Source organism: Urocitellus parryii, chromosome 7 (genome assembly GCF_045843805.1).
Source record: "Urocitellus parryii isolate mUroPar1 chromosome 7, mUroPar1.hap1, whole genome shotgun sequence".
Classification (NCBI taxonomy): Eukaryota; Metazoa; Chordata; class Mammalia; order Rodentia; family Sciuridae; genus Urocitellus; species Urocitellus parryii.
In genome coordinates, this window is record NC_135537.1 from 61,928,120 (window position 1) to 61,948,577 (window position 20,458).

The window sequence follows — 20,458 nt, forward strand, 5'->3', positions numbered from 1 at the left end:
ATCCTGGGATTCCATCTCCATTTCTTTCTACCCCAAGATACTGAAAATAGGACTATTTAATAAATCAAGTTCATTTTCACCACTAATCAGAAGTATATAAGATGTTAGGTGGAAGACAGATAACCAATCACTTGGTACCAAATAAATTAACAATTATGTTGTTTCAAAAAGTATATTCATACATTTAAGCACTCCAAAAACAATTGAGGTACATCATCAATTATCTGACCATTTCTGGACATTTGACTTTATAGTCTTATAAGAATACACATACCCATAGGGTATTGTAGCATTTGGCTCAAATCTCTAATTTTTCAAAGGGAAAGCTAGAAGTCTATATTAGGATTTGACAGCAGGAAACCCATAAGGTGATTACAATTTAACTATTTCCTATTATTTAAATTTTAAATGTCATAACTTTATAAGAGATGGCCTAATATGTAGTTGTTCCAACGTAAGTACAGTTTGGGAGAGAAATAAAAAGGTAAAGAAAAAAATTCATTAAGGAGGGTAACAGACTGCACCATATGGCTCTCAAAGTCAACCAAACCTCCTTTTTGGAAGACTCTCAAAGACCCTAAGAACTGGCTTTTCTTAAAGGAGAATATTTCTCTTTGTAATGTAAAAGAAAGGGTCTTGATTTTTGTTATTAAATGTAAATGTATTCCATATTTGAATATATGGTATTCCAGTTTCCATTTAAAGACATGGAGTAGAGTCGTATCTTTTTTCCCATAAAATGCAATTATGGAGAATAGAGGAGCTTTTGAGCAAATTATTTGAAGTAGAAAATCTTAAACAACCTCTTTCAGGGAAAAGGGGCCCTAACAAGGGGGGGGGGTGACATCATAATTCTCAGGTTGCTACAGACACAAACACACACTATTAATATTATTGTTTTCATTTGTTTCTCTCTTTGACAAAGATCACAAATAAAGATCCAACATCCTAAAACACACGGGGCTAATTCTGCATGCTGTTATAATGAAGTCCTTTGAATTATTATAAATGCTTGAACATTAAAAATTCATCAGCAAGAAGAGAGAGGTGCTTTCTATTTGTGGTGTGCTGAATTTAAACACAACCCGCTAAGAATGGCTGATTGTCCCGAGGAAGCACTGCTGACAGCCATCAGCAGGTCTGTGCAAATGGTGTATGGAGAAGGTAATAAGAGCTTCAGGAGTATATTTCAGCCCATATAATAAAGTAATTGTGAAAGTATAATTGCAGTCTGGTTCCATACCATATTAGGCTAAGGAACGAGAGAGATGGTAAGAAAACATGAGATTCACAGAATTATTTTATGAGCCATTTCTGCAATGACTGTCTCCCAGGCTATGCAGAATTTATCAAGAAAAATAATTTTAAAATGCACAGTGGTGTTTACCTTTTGAAATCTATTATGATGAACCTGAACAGAATGAACAGTGATTATTTTGCCATTCGACTAACATTCTGAACTTCTGAATGGCTTCAAATATAAAAATGGTATTGAATAATATTAAGCCACTGATTTCAGCCCATGAAAACATTAAAGGGAAAGCTGAGTATAAACCCCTTTGTTTATATTTGAATGATGCCTAGTTCAAATTGCCAGAGGTTTAAATATTTGCACGATTAGAATTTCAATTTTTAAAAATTCATTCCTCTGGCTACTTCACAAACAATCACTTTTGGCTCAGGTTACCAAGCTACGGGCATCCCACTGGCTATCAGATCCTCTCATGGCAAGACTTGAGAAAGGACAGGAATGCAGGTTCTACTCTCACTGTATCACCTAGACTACAGGAAAGGAATGAGGGTAGAGTAGGTAAACGCACAAATGAACACACAGAGATTCCAAGCTTCACAGCAGTAGTATTTAGTTAGAATGTTCAAGTTGTCCCCTTCCTCCTTGGTTCACTCAACTCCTGTTAACAGTGCATTTTGTATCACACCTAAGATTATTAGTTCTGTTAAGTGCACAAATAGATCCCCCACCCACGATTTTAGCCCAATTCCTGGCACACAGAACATACTGAATGAATAAATTAACCAATACCAACACACACTGCATGTTTTGGTAAATAACAAGCCACATATATGATGGTCCCATAAGATTTTATCACCCAGTGATATTGTAGCTGTCTTAGTATGTGTACACACTATGAGGTTTGCAGATGAAATCGCCTAACAAGGCATTTTCCAGAGCGTGCCCATTGGCAGCTGATGCAGAACCTCATTTACAAATGTCATGCTGTGGAAACTGAGTCCATCACAAACCTGTGCCACATGCTCCAAAACCCACAGAAAAAAAAAAAATAAGCCCTTGAGTCAGATATAAGGAATCTGCTTCTCTTTGTTATTAATTTTTGTTCCATTTTTATGAGATCTTGTGACTAAAAGTGCGTCAATGTCAGGCATACCCTGTGTGTATCGACCTGCTGCCATTCAGTTGAAACTTCAAAATACTTTAAGAGAAAATGATCTTGATTTGGGTAAACATACAACTTAAAATGCTCACCTGCCAAAAGTGAGTTTCTAGAATTAACAAAAAAATAATTGTTGTCACTAAGAGGGAACATCCACTATTTGCCTGTGCCTGACTGGTTATGATGAACTCATTTTAAAAATCAATCAAGAGCTGGATGTGGTGGTGCATGCCTACAATCCCAGAAGTTTGGGAGACTGAGGCAGGATGATCGAGAGTTTAAAACCAGCCTCAGTTACTTAGGGAGATTCTAAACAATTCAGTGAGGCCCTATCTCTAAATAAAATATAAAATGGGGCTGGGGATGTGGTTTAATGGTTAAGCACCCCTGGGTTCAATTCTCAGTACCCCCCCACCAAAAAAAAGATCAAGTATTAAATGAGGTAAAGAAGGAGGGAACTAACACAAACTAACAAACACCTTGATTTAAGGGTGTGTTATGAACAAAAAGCAGGTTGGCATTTGTTGAGAAATCCTCCATGCACACACTTAGAATCTAGCCTAACCAGAGCTACTCCTGTTCCAAGACAGAGGGTCTCGTGAACTTTACCCTAATGATGGTGAAGATAGGAGAGGATGCTGCCCAGAAACAGAAGCCCCCTGTAGAAAAGAGAAGATGCAGGTGGGAGAGAGAGAGAGTTCTAATGAAAAGGCAGCTAAAAAAGATTCCAAAGGAATCTTGAAAGTAATGTCAATCATCACACAAATTACCTCTGCCTGTGGTGAAAGGGAGGGAAGGAGGGAATATTCCAAGTGTTGACCATGTGTTGTGTTGCAGGACCCATCCTGCCCCACACCTTTCCCTACCTCATCTCCAAATCATTACCATAATTGTTTGATTTCTTCAAGATACTTTCGATTTCTCAGACTTCTCAAATTCTTGCCAAGTTCAAGTTGTACACTTGAGTAACTTCATCTATCATCAAGCATTTTCAATTTGCACCAGTGACTCTCCCAACTACACACAGGATTTCCTTTTCATCACTTCTCCCTGAAAAACCTAACATCACTTGTACCCATGGCACTAGCAACCACTGAGCCCCTAGCTAGTATTCCAGTTTAGACCAAGATCAAGTATATTTTGTTAAAAGTTTCCTATCAAAGAAGGATAACAAGTGAAAGTCAAGAAAAAGAATTAGGGTGCTTAAAATACTCCATTTTGTGTAGGAGAGAAGACCTAATAGAAGAAACTCCTTCAAGGCCTCTCTTTCATTTTTTAACAGTAAAGACAAAAGACCATTATGCTATCTCATGCTTCTCAAATTCATATCCCTAGGAGCAAAACAATATTGCAAAGGAGCAGAACTACAGAACAGCATGACCCATCCCATCTTCTTAGAACATACTGTTGCCTCAATTCTATGTGATAGAAAGTATCCAATTTATTTTAAAACAGACATGGATGTGTTATAGAGTATAACATAAAAGCCACATTCTCCATCTCCTGGTCTTTTTGGCACTGCTGGAAATAGAACCCAGAGCCTCATTCATACCAGGCAAGTGCTCTACCACTGAATTACATCCCCAGCCCCAAATCCACATATTTTTTAAAAAAATAAAACATTAGCCTTCTAAGACCTATGTAGATTTTAGAGTTACTTCCTGGTATCTCCTCTAGCCCCTTGGAGGTAGAAGTTCCCTCCCATTCATTCGAGCACTTCAGTGGAAAAATTTGAGAACTTGACCAAGTAGTACTAGAAGATTTCAAGGGAACTTCAAAAGTTCAATAGAGATTTCTGAATATGTTTGGATAATTTAAATATATATCCTAAATTTCCTAATAATATGTATATTTATCACTGAGCAAGAAATTTTGGGAAAGTCATTACCGTTAATTTCAGTGAATATCACACCACAATTAAAACAGATAAGAAATTAATTTAGCAGATATATTATGAAGATTACTCATTGACCACTAATATTGATGTTGATAATGGGCTTATCAATCAGATAATTCTCATAATTATAATTCTCATAATAATTCTCATGTAGATGACAACTCCAGCGTACTTTAAGAAGTTAAATTTTAATGTAACTCAAGATCTTTTTGCTAAACCTCTAAAAGGTAATCATTCATCTATTATTGGAAAAAATCATCAAAAAATAGGTCAATACCAAATTATTCATCTTCATATGTGTTTCCTTTGGAGAAGTCTTCTCTGGTACTTTTGTGGTGGGGAGGGTGATTTACTGGAGATTGAACCCAGGGGTGCTCTACCACTGAGCTACATCCCCAGCCCTCTCTTATTATTTGCTTTGAGACAGTAAGTTGCCAAGCCTGGCCTCAAGGTTGAGATCCTCCTGCCTCAGTCTCTGAGTAGCTGGGATAACAGGCAAGTACCATTGCATAGGCTCTGGTATGTTTTCAACAGGGACAAACATTAGCCCACTGATAACAGGCAATCTCAATTCCGCCCCACTTTCCGCGATCCATTCTGTGTAAGTCCAAAGGTCATCTTTCAATAATGTAGGCCTCTTCCTGCAATACTGGCTACTTCTGTCAGGTCCCCTCATTCTTAACTGGTCTTAGTTTTCTCTCTGTGTTGCTTATACCAGGGAGTCCCTCCTACTTCACTGGGTCCCACTTCCCTCTACAGATGCTCAATCCTACCTCAGGCACCTTCAACCCACCATATCAGACTCTTCCTCACATAGCCCATAAGGTCACATCTTCATGTATATTTCCTCACTCTGTCTTCCTCAGCCTTTCACACTAGATGTTTTGCAGTTTTTCACTAGAGGAAAACTTTTTATGCATGAATGATTAGTGTTGGTTGGTACATCTCTTAGAGAATCAGAATTCTGTCACTCTCTGCATTTCCTTTTTTGTTGTTGTTGTTTTGTTTTGTTTTGTTTTGTTCCTACTGGGAGGGACCAAGAGCCAAATTTCAATGTTTAATGATAGTTTCATTAATATGAAGGAGAATAAGTGTGGTTTTGTCTGTTTCTTGGCTATAATATTTTACATTAATACGAATAGCCCTCGAGTGCTTCTTCTGCTTTTGTTTGTTTGTTGTATTTTTTGATTTGTTTTTTGGTACTAGGGAACCAATCAAGCATGCTAGAGTAGGTGGTCCACCATTGAACTATATTCCTATCTCCTGTATTTCTTAGTTTAAGTTGTTTCATTTCATGTTGAAAAGAAGTAAAAAATCTAAAAAATAATTTCCAAAATTAGATATAACTTTATTTCCCTTTCTTTGCTGCCCAGTTTTTAAGGCCTACCAAAATACCATCTCCTTCAGGAAGCATCGGGGATTGCTCCAATTCCAATTCACCACTTTTGCTTTTGCATCCCCAGCACTTTGACCACAGACATTGAAGCATGTCAGTTTTGCTGCAGCTGCATTATGGGTTATTTCTAGTCCTCTCCTGATTAGCCACAGGGAGTCTGGGGCCAAGTCTGACTCCTTTCTCTGTCTCTCCCAGCTCCGCTTCACATTCAGAGTAAGGAATTGCCTCCAGTGGATGTTTAGTAACTGCTTCTCAGTTTCTAAAAATGAATTAAGTATGCCTTATTAACAATGCCTGAGGCTTCTTAACAAGTGTATTCCAAATTAAAAAAAAAAAAAGAAAAAAAAGTCTACTTAGGCTAAAATATTCTCATTTCATCCTTGTGCAAATATTTGTATGGGAACTGCATCAGAGCTACCTATGAAATAAGAAGTTATAATGGAAACAGTGACACAGCCCTAAGTGAGGCAACCGAAATAGGAACTACTTTAATACTTTTACTGAAATGTTCTCTGCTTGATAAAGTTCATTACCAGAATATCATCTTTAAAAGTGAAACGCATTCAGCTGAGCACTTTTTTTCATTTTGTAAATAGATTTCTTCCTTGCCTGAGCTCTCAGTAGAAAGTACAAAATAGTCTTCCATAACATTAGAAAAATGTCACCCCATACATAAAGCTGAATTTTTTAAATCAAATAGTTTTTTTTCCTGCTTTAGCATTTTAAAGGTACAGTAGTAGTGTCTTCATTATAGCCATCACCTCATTCTGCATACCATATTAAGGCTGAGTCTTCAGGGTGCAATTTGGTATGTTCTAAATTGTGTTGAGATAACATATTAGAGCCCAGAACAAGGTTAAATCCCCAGGGGACATCCTTAAGCTATCAAGTCACTATCCTTTCAACATTAGCCTCCTTATTACTATGGTTATATTTAAAATGACCCTGGCACTAATCTTTTTCTCACCTATTCAAAATGAAACAGAAAAGTACTTAAGTGATAAATTTACAATCCAAGTGCCAAAGTTTCCTATCACATCAAATGCAAAATTATACATAGCATATGCATTATGAAAATGTTTTTTGGTTTTAGATTAATAAGTTCTTCATTTGTCTGGGGTTATTGTAGCCAATGTTACTGACAAAGAAAGTTTCACTCCACTTTGAAGTCTCAAGTGTATTGGATTTTAGACATTTCAATAGGGTAAATGGAGTATAACCACCATTGTATCTTGATAAAGAAATGATAAGTAGAAATACATCTTTGACCTTTTACATCATCAACTGAAAAGCCATTTTGCTAAGGAATTAACATTCATATATTTGTTATGTCACTTTATAGTGAACATTGTTATTGCTATTTTTATAAACATTCAGATACAATGTTATGAACCTTCCACCTCTTAGAAATGCACCCCCCACACACCCTCCTAAGGTCTTTTCTGAAGTTTGCAAGTTATAGAGAGGCAGTTGACCTCAGTAAATTTTTCCACTGGCTTACATTTCTTTTCTTTCTTTTCAAAGTACCCTTTGGGGGATGGGGGGAGAAAGATAAACACACTTCCTATAGCAAGTGCCATAAGAAAAATATGTTCTGGCAGACTTTTCCCAACTTGTAAAAGAAAAAAAATTTACATCATCCAAGTATATTATAAGTGCAGAGAGTAAAAGAAAGAAATCTCTAAATAGATTTTTGTTCCACTTTCAAACTCTGAAGCTGAGGGAACACAAGTGTTTCACTTCAGAAATGAATAACGAACGACTTTGGTACACATACACCTTTCTCTTTTTGGAAAAATTGCACATAAAAGAGCATTTTTTGGCTCGGCTGACCTGCAGAGATATGGAGCTAAGCAGAGTCATGAATTCACTCACTCTGATATGCACACATGATACGCAATTAAAATCTCCATTCACATTCCGGCCGGGTTGTCAATCATGAGGAAAGCCTTTTTGACAACATTCAGTGAAGCGTACCAACTAACCGCTCCACAGGAACTTAAACAGTAACAGCTTTTCTTACTAGCAAGAACGATTTTTTTTTTTTTAACCAAGATCGGGTTCAGTTTCTAAGAAATCATTATGCTCTGAATTTTAGGATCTTTCATTAAAAATGAAAATGTGTCAGAAAGATTTTGTCTGGCAAGCTATGTGATGTCATACCTAGAGAATAGGAGGTATGTAAAAAAGTCTGGCCTTTTCAACTGAGGGAATCTGTTAAACTTTTTTTTTTTTTTCCTGTTTAGAACAATGAACAATGATCTTATAAAGCAGTTTGCTGGGGGAAATGTACCATTTCTAATTCATTCTGAAGTTTTTTTCACTTGAATTTTAACTTTTAAAATAGTCTCTAAACTCACATGAAAAGTGACCAGCCAGTTTATCAACCAATGGGAAAGTGACTTTTTTAATCATGAGAAGAATACATAGCATGTTAGAAATATTGCGTGCATCAATCCTTTCAATTTATGGAGCTCTATAGAAAATATTATGCACATAAATTCTTCCCAGAAGGTACTCTGCTCATAACTTAGTTTCTGTAGAACATCTAATCAAAGACTGTGCCCTTCCTAATAGCGTATTAGTGTGCTTTAAGGCCATAAATCCATAAAAACAGGGCCCAGTAAAATTGAATACAGGATGCTTGTTAATCTGCTGCTGTGTCTGTTTTGAGCAACTAACCTTGGATTACAAATTCGAAACAAGTTAATACTATCAGATATTGGAATATTTGTCTTCTTACTTATCATGCTTTGTAACTGAGAGAGCAGATGCATCCTGACCATTAACAGTCATGACAAATTGCCTTGCTAATGATCGTTACACACTGAAAGTGCCATAACTGATTAAACTACAATTTCCCACTACCAGATACAGAGAGAGTTAGGGACTTCAGCAGTGGGTGACTCTGATATTCTGCCAACAGACCTTCGGGGCACAGTGCGATATTTAGAAAAACACTCCAAATTCCACATGAACATATTCTGAAAGCCTATGTGTATACAACAGGTTTTTAAAGCACATTAGGTAAAACAGCTTAGGTTGTAGCTGTGAGCCATGAAAAAGAGACGTGTTTTAACTATTTGGTAGTCTTGCAAATATGAGTTAAAGAATATTCACTGATGTGGGTTTTTCTCTCTCTCCCTCCTTTCCTTTCCCCGCCCCCAAAACATTGCGTGTGCTTTGCATTTCACATAAAATCTTTCTTTTGTCAGTTCCTTTGTTGGTGCAAAATTGGCAGCAGTTCAAATTCAAAGTACTCCTATTCATTTACTGACCGATGTCATTGTAGTTCACATCAGCCAGAGAGCTAAGCTCTAAAAAACATAAAAGACTTGCTTCACCACTGACGAATAATGTGTACATTTTTACAGAGCTTAAACCTTAATGCTTTCCCTGAAACTAACAATACAGTATATCTTATCATTCCTTTTTCACAAGCAGGCAGCTGCTGAAACGCTTGCCACTTCAAAATATCAATTGCTTGCCAGAGTTGTCCTCAACACACCCTGTCAAACTCATGTATATTGTGCAATGAAAATGGTGCAGGACTGAAAGCTAGAAATTGTGTCAAATTCTGCTGTAAGGATATGATGTGCAAAGAACAATGTATGACAACCGTAGAGACTACAAACAATGGCACCGGAGCCAGGGACTTCATAGATCACAACTGCGCCTGTACATATTTTATTGTAGGCATTATATATTTAAAGCATGACAAATGTACCATTGTACATAATGTGCTGCACACACAGAAGCTCCTCCTACTAGTTCGCCTTTTGCATTTCTCCTGATGATGGGAACATAGTTGAGTTTCATTTTTTTTCCCTCCTCTTAAAACATTTGAGGTTCCCAAACCATAAAGAAACACACACACACACACACACACACACACACACACACACACACGGTTATCAAAATGAGTAACAGAAAACAGAAGACAGTAATACAAGATGAGAAAATGAGATCTTGTTCACTTTTGGCTTCTCTCTAAGGACACAAAAGCAAGGATTATCTTAGATAAGCACCAACTGAGGGTATGAAGACAACGACACTATCACTATGCCTATAAACTGTTGTCTACCTAATTTTAATGCAGATAAGTGCTGGCTTATTGATTTGCACGATTTTCCAGCAAAATGGAAATCCCATGTGAATATGTTCTTTGTGTGCAGAAAATATGGCTTAAGAAGCTTTTACTATTATTGCTTTCCTATGCCAAAAGAACAATTAAGAAAATAATATTTCACTGTATCAGGTCTATAAACCAATGCTGATTAATTTCTCTTTACATTTTTTTAAGCATTCCTCTCCACTCCCTGATTTACTCTGTGTACTTGAAATGGTTCTGGGTACTGAAAAGTTGTTTTACTCCTAAACATTCCTTAAATAATATGTAAAACCTAAAAATATTCTTACTTTGGAACCCACATACTTAATTATAAAGGGGCTCATGGCACAGCAACCTGACCCTAATTCAGTCAATGACTGTGGAAATGGAAACCTGTTTATGGGAGAAGATTAGTATGAATATATATTAATCTCTTCTACGACCTAGCTTAAGTTACAAAACCTTTATCACACAAGTAGCTTGGAGTGGAATTAACTGGCTGGAGGCTAAGGGAAATGAACAGATATGCTGTTAAGGTGTTAATAAATATTTTGGAAAGAGAATAGGTGGTTTAGGTGCTTAGGGGTTCTGACCTTTGCTGTGTTGATTAGTGGGACAATGATGCATTATTAACACACAGCAGCTGTACCTGAACTACAGCCATGAATATAATAGCCTTTTATAGCCATCAGGGGAGTGAGGTAGGAGGCCTTTATTAACCACTACACATGATTAGCACATTATGTGAACTTTAGTAGGCAAATTATCTCTTATTGAAATATAATGTTGGTTATAGCTAATTGTAAACATGATTCTTCAAAACTTCTCTGTGAAAAAAAAAAATTCAAATGTTTTTTTACTGCCGTTCAGCTCAACATTGGCTGGCCATGGGCAAGGAAAACATTCCATTGTGGGATATACTTCTAAAGGCCAAATTTCAAAAGGGATGATGTTGCAGAAGCCTGACTTTAAAATTATTCAACAGGACAGATTCAGTGATATCAGATGCATGCAAACTTTCTCTCCCTAATGAAGTAAAAGTGGTCATGAAGTAGGAAAGCTACTTTGGGATCTTCTTTTCTTCTTTTTTTATTTCTTTAAGCAATTCTGAAAAGATTAGTTTTGCAGGAAAAATTTTTGAGAGTTACCTTGAAAAATAACAGCATAATTTATTTCAAAAAAAGCTTAATTTGGGGAGAGGAAAGATTATCCCATTAGCCTTAGTAGCTGAACAGAGCTCTGAGAGTCCATTATGAACAGTCTTTTATACCCTAGCAGAAAGTCATTAACATAAAATAAATCATTAGCTTTGATATTAAGCTTCTACTATCTGCAGGTTTCTATGATTAATGTTCATGACTGCATCTGCCAAATGATAAAATATACTTTTTGTTGAAAGGTTATCCTGCCTCTTTATTATTAACATTTCTCTTTATACAATTGTTACTGGCATTTTAGGTGGAGGGGTACTGGCATCAAAAAGGAAGCACTGGCTTTGACATTGGTATGAAGATGCTGGTGCATAAAACACTTTATCCATCAATGTTTAAATTAACCATTTCATTGAGTTAAAAATACTTGCGGAAATCAGGTATTGCACAGGTATTCTTTCAATGTAATTGGACTTTATTCAGACCCAAATTGGCCCATCTGCTAATTAATCTGGCACATTTCTCTGACCCATATATCAGAGGAAGGTGCAGAGAGGCGATATTGCTTCCCCAAAGTCAGGAACTACAAGAGGGTACTTCCTTCTGTAGCAGTTATTCTCAACTTTTATCTTGTCTTCTTACAGTGCAAAATAGGCAACTGCCCCCATCAATAGCATCTCTCTCATTAGGTGGCTGGACCCTGAATGTGCAGAAGGGAAAAGAGCCCCCCTGGGGGGCTTATCAACATCTGAGGGAGGCAGATTACAGGCTGTACCTACACATGTCCCATTTTCCCAAATCCGCCTCTGACCCTCCAGAAACATTCTCTCTTTCACTCCCTTCCCAAAAGAATCACTGCTCTACAACTTTTGAGAATGCTTTTATTCCACTAGGGTAGCAGGAAGGAAGAAATGGAATGAGAGTACAGTGTTCTACTAAGGCCTACCATTCTTTGAATTTTTGAACGTCTTTCCCCACAGGCTTGTGAAATTATATACTTCTGTTGATTCCTTAGTTCTCATGAGATTTTTTTATTCATACACATAAAAATTATTATTTTTTTCCTACTGGATACATAGAAGATTGAGACAAAGATGGATTAAAAGTTTTAGTGTCAATAACTTTTACCAGTCACAGATCAAAGTCAGGCTTCTTGAGAGAATGGGAAACAGAAAGGGAACGAATCACATCCTCTGATGCAGCTTTATTTGGTCCAGAGGGTAAGTCAACTCAGGGGCAGCAGGCAAAGGGGCACCAGGTCTTTATCTCAAGTCATTAACAAAATGGTGACTTTTATTGAGCAGAGCAGAGGGTTTTATTCCAAAAAGACCCAGTTCTTTAGTCTCATTAGATTATAATCAGTTAAAGTCCTGCCATTTGAAAAGCACTGTTTCTTGAGAAACATGGTTAAGTTTCTTCAAAGGGAGTGAGTGGTCATGGGGTATTCCTAGTAACCTAGATGATTTCCCACTGCTGTTATGCCCATTGATGGATTCTGCTATTGACGATAAAATCTCATATGTGTTCATGGCAGAAGTAGATTGGGAAGTGAGAAAGAGAAACACATGCACAGAGCACATATATCCACAAAAGTATGCGTTAGCCCTCCTGTATGCACACACAGAGAGACCCATAACTTCTCTGGCTGAGTTACCCCCTGAGAATGGCACCCAAGGTATCAATCAAAAGTCGGTTTGTCCAGAAGCTGATTTCATTTCTACTATGAATGTGATATAATAACTTGTAAGTCCACACGGTAACTCAAAATACATTATATTTTCTTGACCACTGGTAAAGCTTCTTACCTACCAACCACGCCCTCATTTAATTAGGAGTTCTTTCAAGACAATTTCATAAGAAGCCATGAAAAATGAAAAACAATAAACACTTGGCCAAAGCAGAATGATTTAAAACAGGTAAGTGAAAATGGAAAAATGAAAAAAAAAAACATTAATGGTACCACTGGTTCCATGACATTTGGTACTCTAAATAGATATCAGTGATTTTTTTCCTGAGTAAAAGGAAAATACCTTTTCAAAGTTAACTTCAAACTTTTTCATCAAGTAAGGCAACTTGCCATAGGTCAAGCTAAACAGGTCTGGGAAAATACTGCTACCTTCCACCATGAAAGAGCTGAGTTTCTTTCTGTTATGACCCTCCCTCTTGTCTTCCCCCTGCACCATCCACTGCCACGCACAGAGCAATATAATGTTCCCATTTTCAAAATGAACGCTGTAGGGAGAAACATGTTATAACCAGGAAAAGCTCATTCAGGTTAATGTGAATTCTGTATCTCAAAGTATTATGGAAGAACTGCTATAATTAACAGTCTGTTGGCACTTCCATTATAAACCACATTTCTAAGCAGTTTATAACTCAACTGTTTTTAATGAGAAATTGCTCTTCAAGATAAAACTTGGCAGAAGGGGTTTAAAACAAAAATTCGCAAATGCATGAGGATAGATGTAAGCTGTATTGCTTTGGCACTCTGGGATTCCTAGTGGGCAGTCCACACAACACAAATCACTCTCAACCAAGGGAGGCCACAGGCTACTGATTCTGAAAAGTACACGTGCAGAGAAGATCAATTGAAAATATATCAACAACTCCAAAGTGGATGTCGATGAAAGATCAAAAGGGCATCCATAAATTAGCTGGTAAAATTAATACCTCATGGAAACATTCAATTTAAACAAACAAGGGAGCATTCCTGTGATTAGATGCTTCAAACAGAAGCTTCTTGCAGGCAAGACCCATGATTAGGATCGTCAGGGCCACTGTATATATTAACTATGTTGTGCTACAGTCTTTTTTTGGTCCTGAAAGTACAAATTTTATATTCTTGGATTTGGTTGCAAACAATATTAGTTCTAGTCTAAACAATGAATAATATGTTAAAATGCAATCATTAATAGCACTTACTCAATTCAAGATAATTAAATTTTTATTGACATAAAATAATTATCCTCAGAAATCATACGATTCACACACAGAGTTGAACTATAGAGTTATAAGTGATCTAAATTTGGTTAGTTCAATAAATTCTGCGTGGCCTACTTTGTCCATTTTAGTTATCTACATACATACACATAAGCATGCTAACACTTCTGCTCTCTATAAGTGTAACCCATCTCACTGTATGCCCACCAGGGACCATAAGCACCACAGCATGCCATTTGGGAGACCAATCAAAGCTTTCTCACTGAGGACAGACTTCAAGGAGCTCATCTCTGAGCTCCCAATAGACTGCACAGGTTTGGAGTGGAGTAGTGGGAGAGTAAGATAGCTTAGAAATATCAACCATGGCTATTTTTCCTCTCAGCACCGTATCCAAGTTTTCTTAGTCTATTACTATAGACTCAATGTCTTCCATTCAGATGAGGGAAGGGGAAAGGAGAATAACATAATTCAGGATTTCAAAAAGTAGATATAGGCCTCAGAGCTGGTAGATTCCAATATACCAGAAAACAGAGCCAGAATTCTGGTGGAAGAATGGATTTTCGAACCCTATGATAATAAGGATGGTGGTGAACTGGAAGGGGAAGAAAGCAGACAAGACAAACATCAGGGTGAGTTAAAGGCAGAGGGAAGAGAGTTCATATTAGAAAGCACAGACTTCCTAGTTCAGAGGAAGCATGGTGGAGAGGGGATGTGGCTCAGTGGTAGAGCACTTGAACACACACACACACACACACACACACACACACACACAATTGGGGAGAGTAGTGGGGTGGGTTGGCCCTGGAGCAGAGGTACCTGGGGAGGGGCTATGGAGTCAGGAGGTAAGAGACCTGCAGTTGATGGCTGGTTTTAATTAGGGAAGGAAAGACCACTATTTGAGAAATATCTCCAGGATCTTTTCAACTTTTCTTTTCCATGTTTTAACAAAAGGTTGGGAAGCATTAGAATAAATCATCCTTCACAGGTAATGGACCCTTCTCCAGTTTTCCAGGCTATACCTTTTGAATTAAGTCCATCACTTTCTCTCTCTCTCTCTCTCTCTCTCTCTCTCTCTCTCTCACACACACACACACACACACACACACACATACACAAAACAGTAAGACTACTAGAAATAGCCCTACATGGCAAAACCAACCTTGAGGACTCAGTTTGGTACCCAGGAAGGCACTGTTAAAATTTCCCAACTTCCTCCAATCCCAAACACCTTACTGCTTTTTCTTTTCTCAATTCCTCTGCAATCCCAACATTTAAAAATAAAAACATCTACACTACACATTCAATTAGACATTTAAATATTAGTGAATTTTTCTACCAAACCAAACTATTAAATTCTCCTTATTATTATCATTCAGTAATTTTAAAAATATATGCTAAGTTGTAAGAATACTGAACTGCATATTATGTTATAAATAATATCAGATCCCTTCAGAGTTCATAACTATAACTCTCTTTGTAGAGACATTTAAAACTGGATTTTGTGACACTGAAATATCCCACAAAGTCAAGATAGCTACATTTGAGGTTTTTGTGTCATATCTGATTTAGTGGCCAGGGCCATATGATTTCTTGGTTTATGCTCTTTCTGACTTACAACTACATTTAAAACATATTTAAAGACCTCAAAATTTGTGGAAGCTTCCAGCTAATAAAATTCCCAGAGGAGTTTTAATTATACAAATGATGTATGAAGTATCCACTATGAATTTCCCAAAGTCCTAGAAGTTATGAATTAGGACAGAGAATTAATCAAGCATGATGCTCTAAATTGCCTAAGACCCTCCCCTTTCTCCCCTCCTTCCTCCCATCCTCCTCCCACCCTCCTCCTCTTTCTTACATTTATTAATCAAAATACGAATCGTGACTCCATCTTGGTATGCTTGCAAGTCTTGTATTTTAGATGTGATGAGTTTTGCCACATTAAAGTACAATGTATGATACAGTACACATAGAAAAATAACCTCAAAGGAGATTTTGTAGAGACTATAATCAATCTTGTCTTTCTCAAAAGTCATCACATGTCTAATGTTTGCCCTAACATTCAAGAGCAGAGTTTATCACAATGGGAACTTCCCCCTGCATTTATATGGAAAGAGTATACACAGACCTCTCTCATTCTCAATACAAAAGCCCAATATGCTAAATGCCTATTATTCTTTACTTTGTATGTAACTAGTATTAAACATGGGTTTATGTTTTGGACTTCTTCACTTTTAAATCCACCAAAGAAAGACTCAATACATGATTCTACAAAAGCATCCACTGAAAACAGTAAAGCCCATTATTTCTCCTCCCACTGTTGGCCGAGGTCAGCATCCCTGTCATTAGCCATGTCATAACATAATTGTATTACTGCTCCTTATGTGGGCAGATACTGAGCAATAACTGAACATATCACATCATTGTAAAAATGAAAAAGTGCCACATCTTTTTTTCCTATTTTAGCATAAAATCAGTGAAAACAATCTTTAGAAATGACACTGCACTAAGAAACTGAAAGGAGCTGTTATTACTCTGTAGGTATATATTTAAACTGATGATTTGACATCTTCAACTAGAACAAAAAATAAGGCTATATTTTAGCACTGAACTCCAATTGTGAGCTCATTTAATCCAATTTCTTTTGGTAACATTCAGTTCAATTAAGGGATACAATGTTACTTAAAATAGTCTAATTAGATGAAATTCCACTCTGGTACCCATCTTTCAATGTCTAAAATATAACTGTGCTTTCAGCTGCAAGAAGTGAATACTGTTCCCTCCAACGTACAATTCCGTCCAGTCTCTGAGCTACACTGCTATTTCAAAGGCTGACCTATATACAACATCATGCCATCAGTTCTGTTTGTATAAGGGATGCCTCGTACACTTGCTATAACCAACATCACTTGCATTGTTCCTGCAGTAGGCTATGTGAAAATGAAGGCCAGTTTGCATAGTGATATATTCATAATGTAATGTGCTCTTACAATCGAGCCCTGGATTAAACTGTTTGCAAAACTGCCTCCTACAGAGTTTATTAACTGAAAAATGTAAGTAGTGTTTTGGCAATCTATAGAGCCACAGTGCTGGAAAGTGTCTGTGGAGGAAAACAATCACATTTTAGTTTAGAAAAGCTTCAGGAAGAGGATATTCATTTTCTCGATTAGGGTCTCTACTGACATGGAAAAAAAAATGTCACTGGGAAACTATAGTTAAAATTGCATGACACTAAAGCACAGAAAGGTATTGGTTCCACTGGGATTTAGCCCACCAACTTTAAATAGTAAAGTGTTGACAGGTTTAAAATGAAGATAATTAGTAATTTATAATCTTATCATCCTATTAAAAACAAATATCCTGACAAAGTGACTATTATTTGTAATAAACTTCATGTTCCTTACACCTCCGAAAGACGAAAGGTTTACTTTTCAGTCCTGTCTCTAGTCTTGTCTCTATTGGTAAGTCTGATCCAACTTTTTTTTTTTAATGTAGATATTGATTTCTTTATTTGCCTCTTCTGAACTTCTGCCTTTCTTCCATATCTCTGCAAATCTACTTAAGTCATCACAAAAAAGAAGAAGAAGAAGAAGAAAAAGAAAGAAAGAAAAAAGAATGCTAGATGACTAAAATCTAAGCAACCAAAATAGTGGAGGTAGAGAGAAATTTCATACCAATGTTAATCATGATGGAGTAGAAAACACAAGTGCCTGAGCTTTGTAGGGCCTTGAAACCTACTCAGTACATTTAATGCAATCAGGGGTCAGTGACAAATATATCTGATGGACTGCTACACAGGAATGGACAGGAGAAGGCGTCCTTAGAGAAACATTTCCATGAAGTCTTTTCCTTCCATTAGAAATGTGTCTTATGACTTTGCATTTTTAAAAATCCATTATTCCCTGGGTAAGTTAAATAGAAGACTTGCAACTAGTCTATAGAAAGGATGGCTAATTTGCATTTAAAAAGAACAGTTTGCTTCTTATACACAGGGTGACTTAAAAGGAACTTCAATGAGCTAGTAAAGAAATTCTGAAGACTTTGGAAATTAATTTATTCAATTCACAGCACAACCCACTAAAATTATTTAAAGCACTTAATTGGAAAATGATTTAATATATTGAAGTAATTCCTGATTTTCCAAAGCATTTAACTTTTAAATTAAATCTGACCCTACTATCACAAGAATGGGGAGTGAAATGTGTATCCAAGTCATTACCTTCTTTTTGAAGCCTAAAATCACTGATAAATTTAATAAGATTTGTCCAGTTTTATTGCCAGAATGGTTCTGATCTTTTGGTTTTGGTAACTACTATGGAACAAATATGTCTTTAATCTTCAAGACAGAACTGCTACTTTATTGTTTCTTATTTAATACTATCATTCGTATTGTAAGCAAAATAAAAATAAAACATAAAATACCTAACTGTAAAGGCAAAACAGATTTCAGAGTAAAAGAACTATGTTACCAGCAAATAATGAAACTTCATCACACAAACTCCTCTGCACTTGTCAAAGTTCCCAATACCTTTCGACTTGCCCCTTAGCGAAAGGATTCCCACTGTAAAGCCTCTGTCTTCACAAGATAGATTTCCCTCTTTTCTAACTTTTCTCAACATCAGCACATAAACAGCATAGCCCTTTTGATAAGTCTTATACCGTACACAGCATGGAGGAGCTTCTCCACAGGGTGATGCCTGAGGTTCACTTTACTCTCAGCTCTGTGTGTGTGTGTGTGTGTGTGTGTGTGTGTGTGTCACAGATTGACCAAGACTCAGAGCCAGGAGTCAGTCGCATGGTGGGGAGCCCAGGGTTTGAGAATACCGCCTGCTAAACACCTCTGGATCTCCTTAAAAACCGTTTTGGTGAGGATTTGCCACAAGGCAAATGTTGGGAGTTCTAACGATTTTTCTCCTGAAATTCACGAAGGAGGTCTACATATAATAAGTGCCTGCAGGGGCTGTAAGAGTCAGGCGGGTTTATCTCCAAGCAAGAATTGGGCGTCTAAATGGCCCGCCCGGAGACCAAAGAACTCAGTTCTCCCCGCCAACCTTCATCCCGTGGGACTGCTTAGACACGTCCAACAAGCCGTGGGCCAGAAAGGCTGTGGCTCTTCGGCTCCCCTTGGGGTCTGGTCGCTGCGCGTCCTCCCGCTCCGGGATGAGAGTGCCAGCAGCCGGAAAGTAAACCCTTCCCTACGTTCCCCAGACCTAGCCTTGGTCTTAGCTGAGCTCCACAGGAACCCGGGCCTGTGCCCCCATTCCGGGTCACCAGCATGGTACACCTTGTCGAGTCCCCTGGGACGTGCAGCCCAACCCGGAACCCTACTTCAATCCGACGCTGAGTATGGGAGCTTTGGACTTGAACGTAACGCGCTCCTCCGGCTTCCAACAAACTTGCAATTTCCGCGCGCACCCTGGAAAGGGGAGCTGTCCTCCAAATCATGACCTGGCTAGCCGGCTATACCTTGATCTGCGCAGGCCAGCACCCGAATTCGGGGCTTGGCTGCTGGAATCGGTTTGGGAAACAAGAATTGTAGAACAATTTCCAAGGTAGGGGGCAGGGACCCTTCCTGGGTTCCTGTACCCCAACTCCCGGCGTCTGCCCTGGCAACTAATCCCGGGCTGAGAAAGGATGCCACGAGCCCCCCGCTACCCAGGAGAGGGAGGAAGGAAGAAGGAAGAACTGGGAAATAAACTAAATTCTCTTACTCTACCTTGGTCCCTAAACCCCAGACACACCCCCAAAGTATTCCGTGGCTTCCCTCTTATTTCTTTTAACGCCGCCTCGCCAAACCTAAACATGGATCCCTAATCGCTAACAGCAGGAAGGAAAGAATCCGAGCAAATCGTGTCACTTTCCGCACAATCGCGGTGTTTGGCAAACCCCTGGAGCTGCTCCACAATATTTACTATCCTAGCGCACGCAGGGCTGCAGCGGGCTGCAAGCCCAGCGCTCCCGGGACCGGTCTCCAGCAAGCCGGCCCCGTCCGGCAAGCCGTCCCAAGGCGGCTCGGTCGCCGCCGCCGCCCCCCTCCCGAGATCAAGCAGCAGAACACAGTGGAAACAAAAGCAGAGCGTTCACCTTGTTGCAATAGTAGGGGTCCAGGCAGGGAGAAGGTCCCAGACAGGGAGCGTCGGGCGCAGCGGCGGGCTGGGCTGGAGGTGGATAAAATCTTACGTCCATTTCACTCTCACATCAAGCAACTCCTTTTCTTTTCCTTTTTTTTTTTTCTTTTTTAAAAAAAGTGCTCAGCAAAACAAGCTTAGACGGAAAAGAAAGAGGTGTCTGGGCTCAGGAGTAAAAGAAACACCTTCCTTCCCTCACATCCGTTTGTGGTTTGTTTAAGAAGAAGAGGAGAAAAAAAAAAGAAAAAAAAAAAGAGGGGGGAAAAGCGCTCAACTCTCCCCTAAGCCGCGGCGCGCACCCGTCGGCGCCGAGCGCGCAGCCTGCTCCACCGCCGCCTCTCCGCCCCGCCGCCGCCTCTCGGCCGCCGCCGCCGCTGCTGGGCAGGTAACTTCATGTGCTCATTGTCCCCCCGCCCGCCCCCCC

General features: G+C 38.5%; 1 protein-coding gene across 1 annotated transcript in view; it reads right to left on the reverse strand.

Moving 5' to 3' along the window:
• The window catches only part of Tox (thymocyte selection associated high mobility group box), a 297,744-nt gene extending 277,652 nt beyond the window's left edge, over nt 1-20,092 (reverse strand). The window contains exon 1 of the mRNA XM_026390809.2: nt 19,991-20,092. Coding sequence (XP_026246594.1) covers nt 19,991-20,092 — 102 coding nt within the window. The remainder of the gene's footprint in view (nt 1-19,990) is intronic.
• Nucleotides 20,093-20,458: the final 366 nt, after the last annotated feature.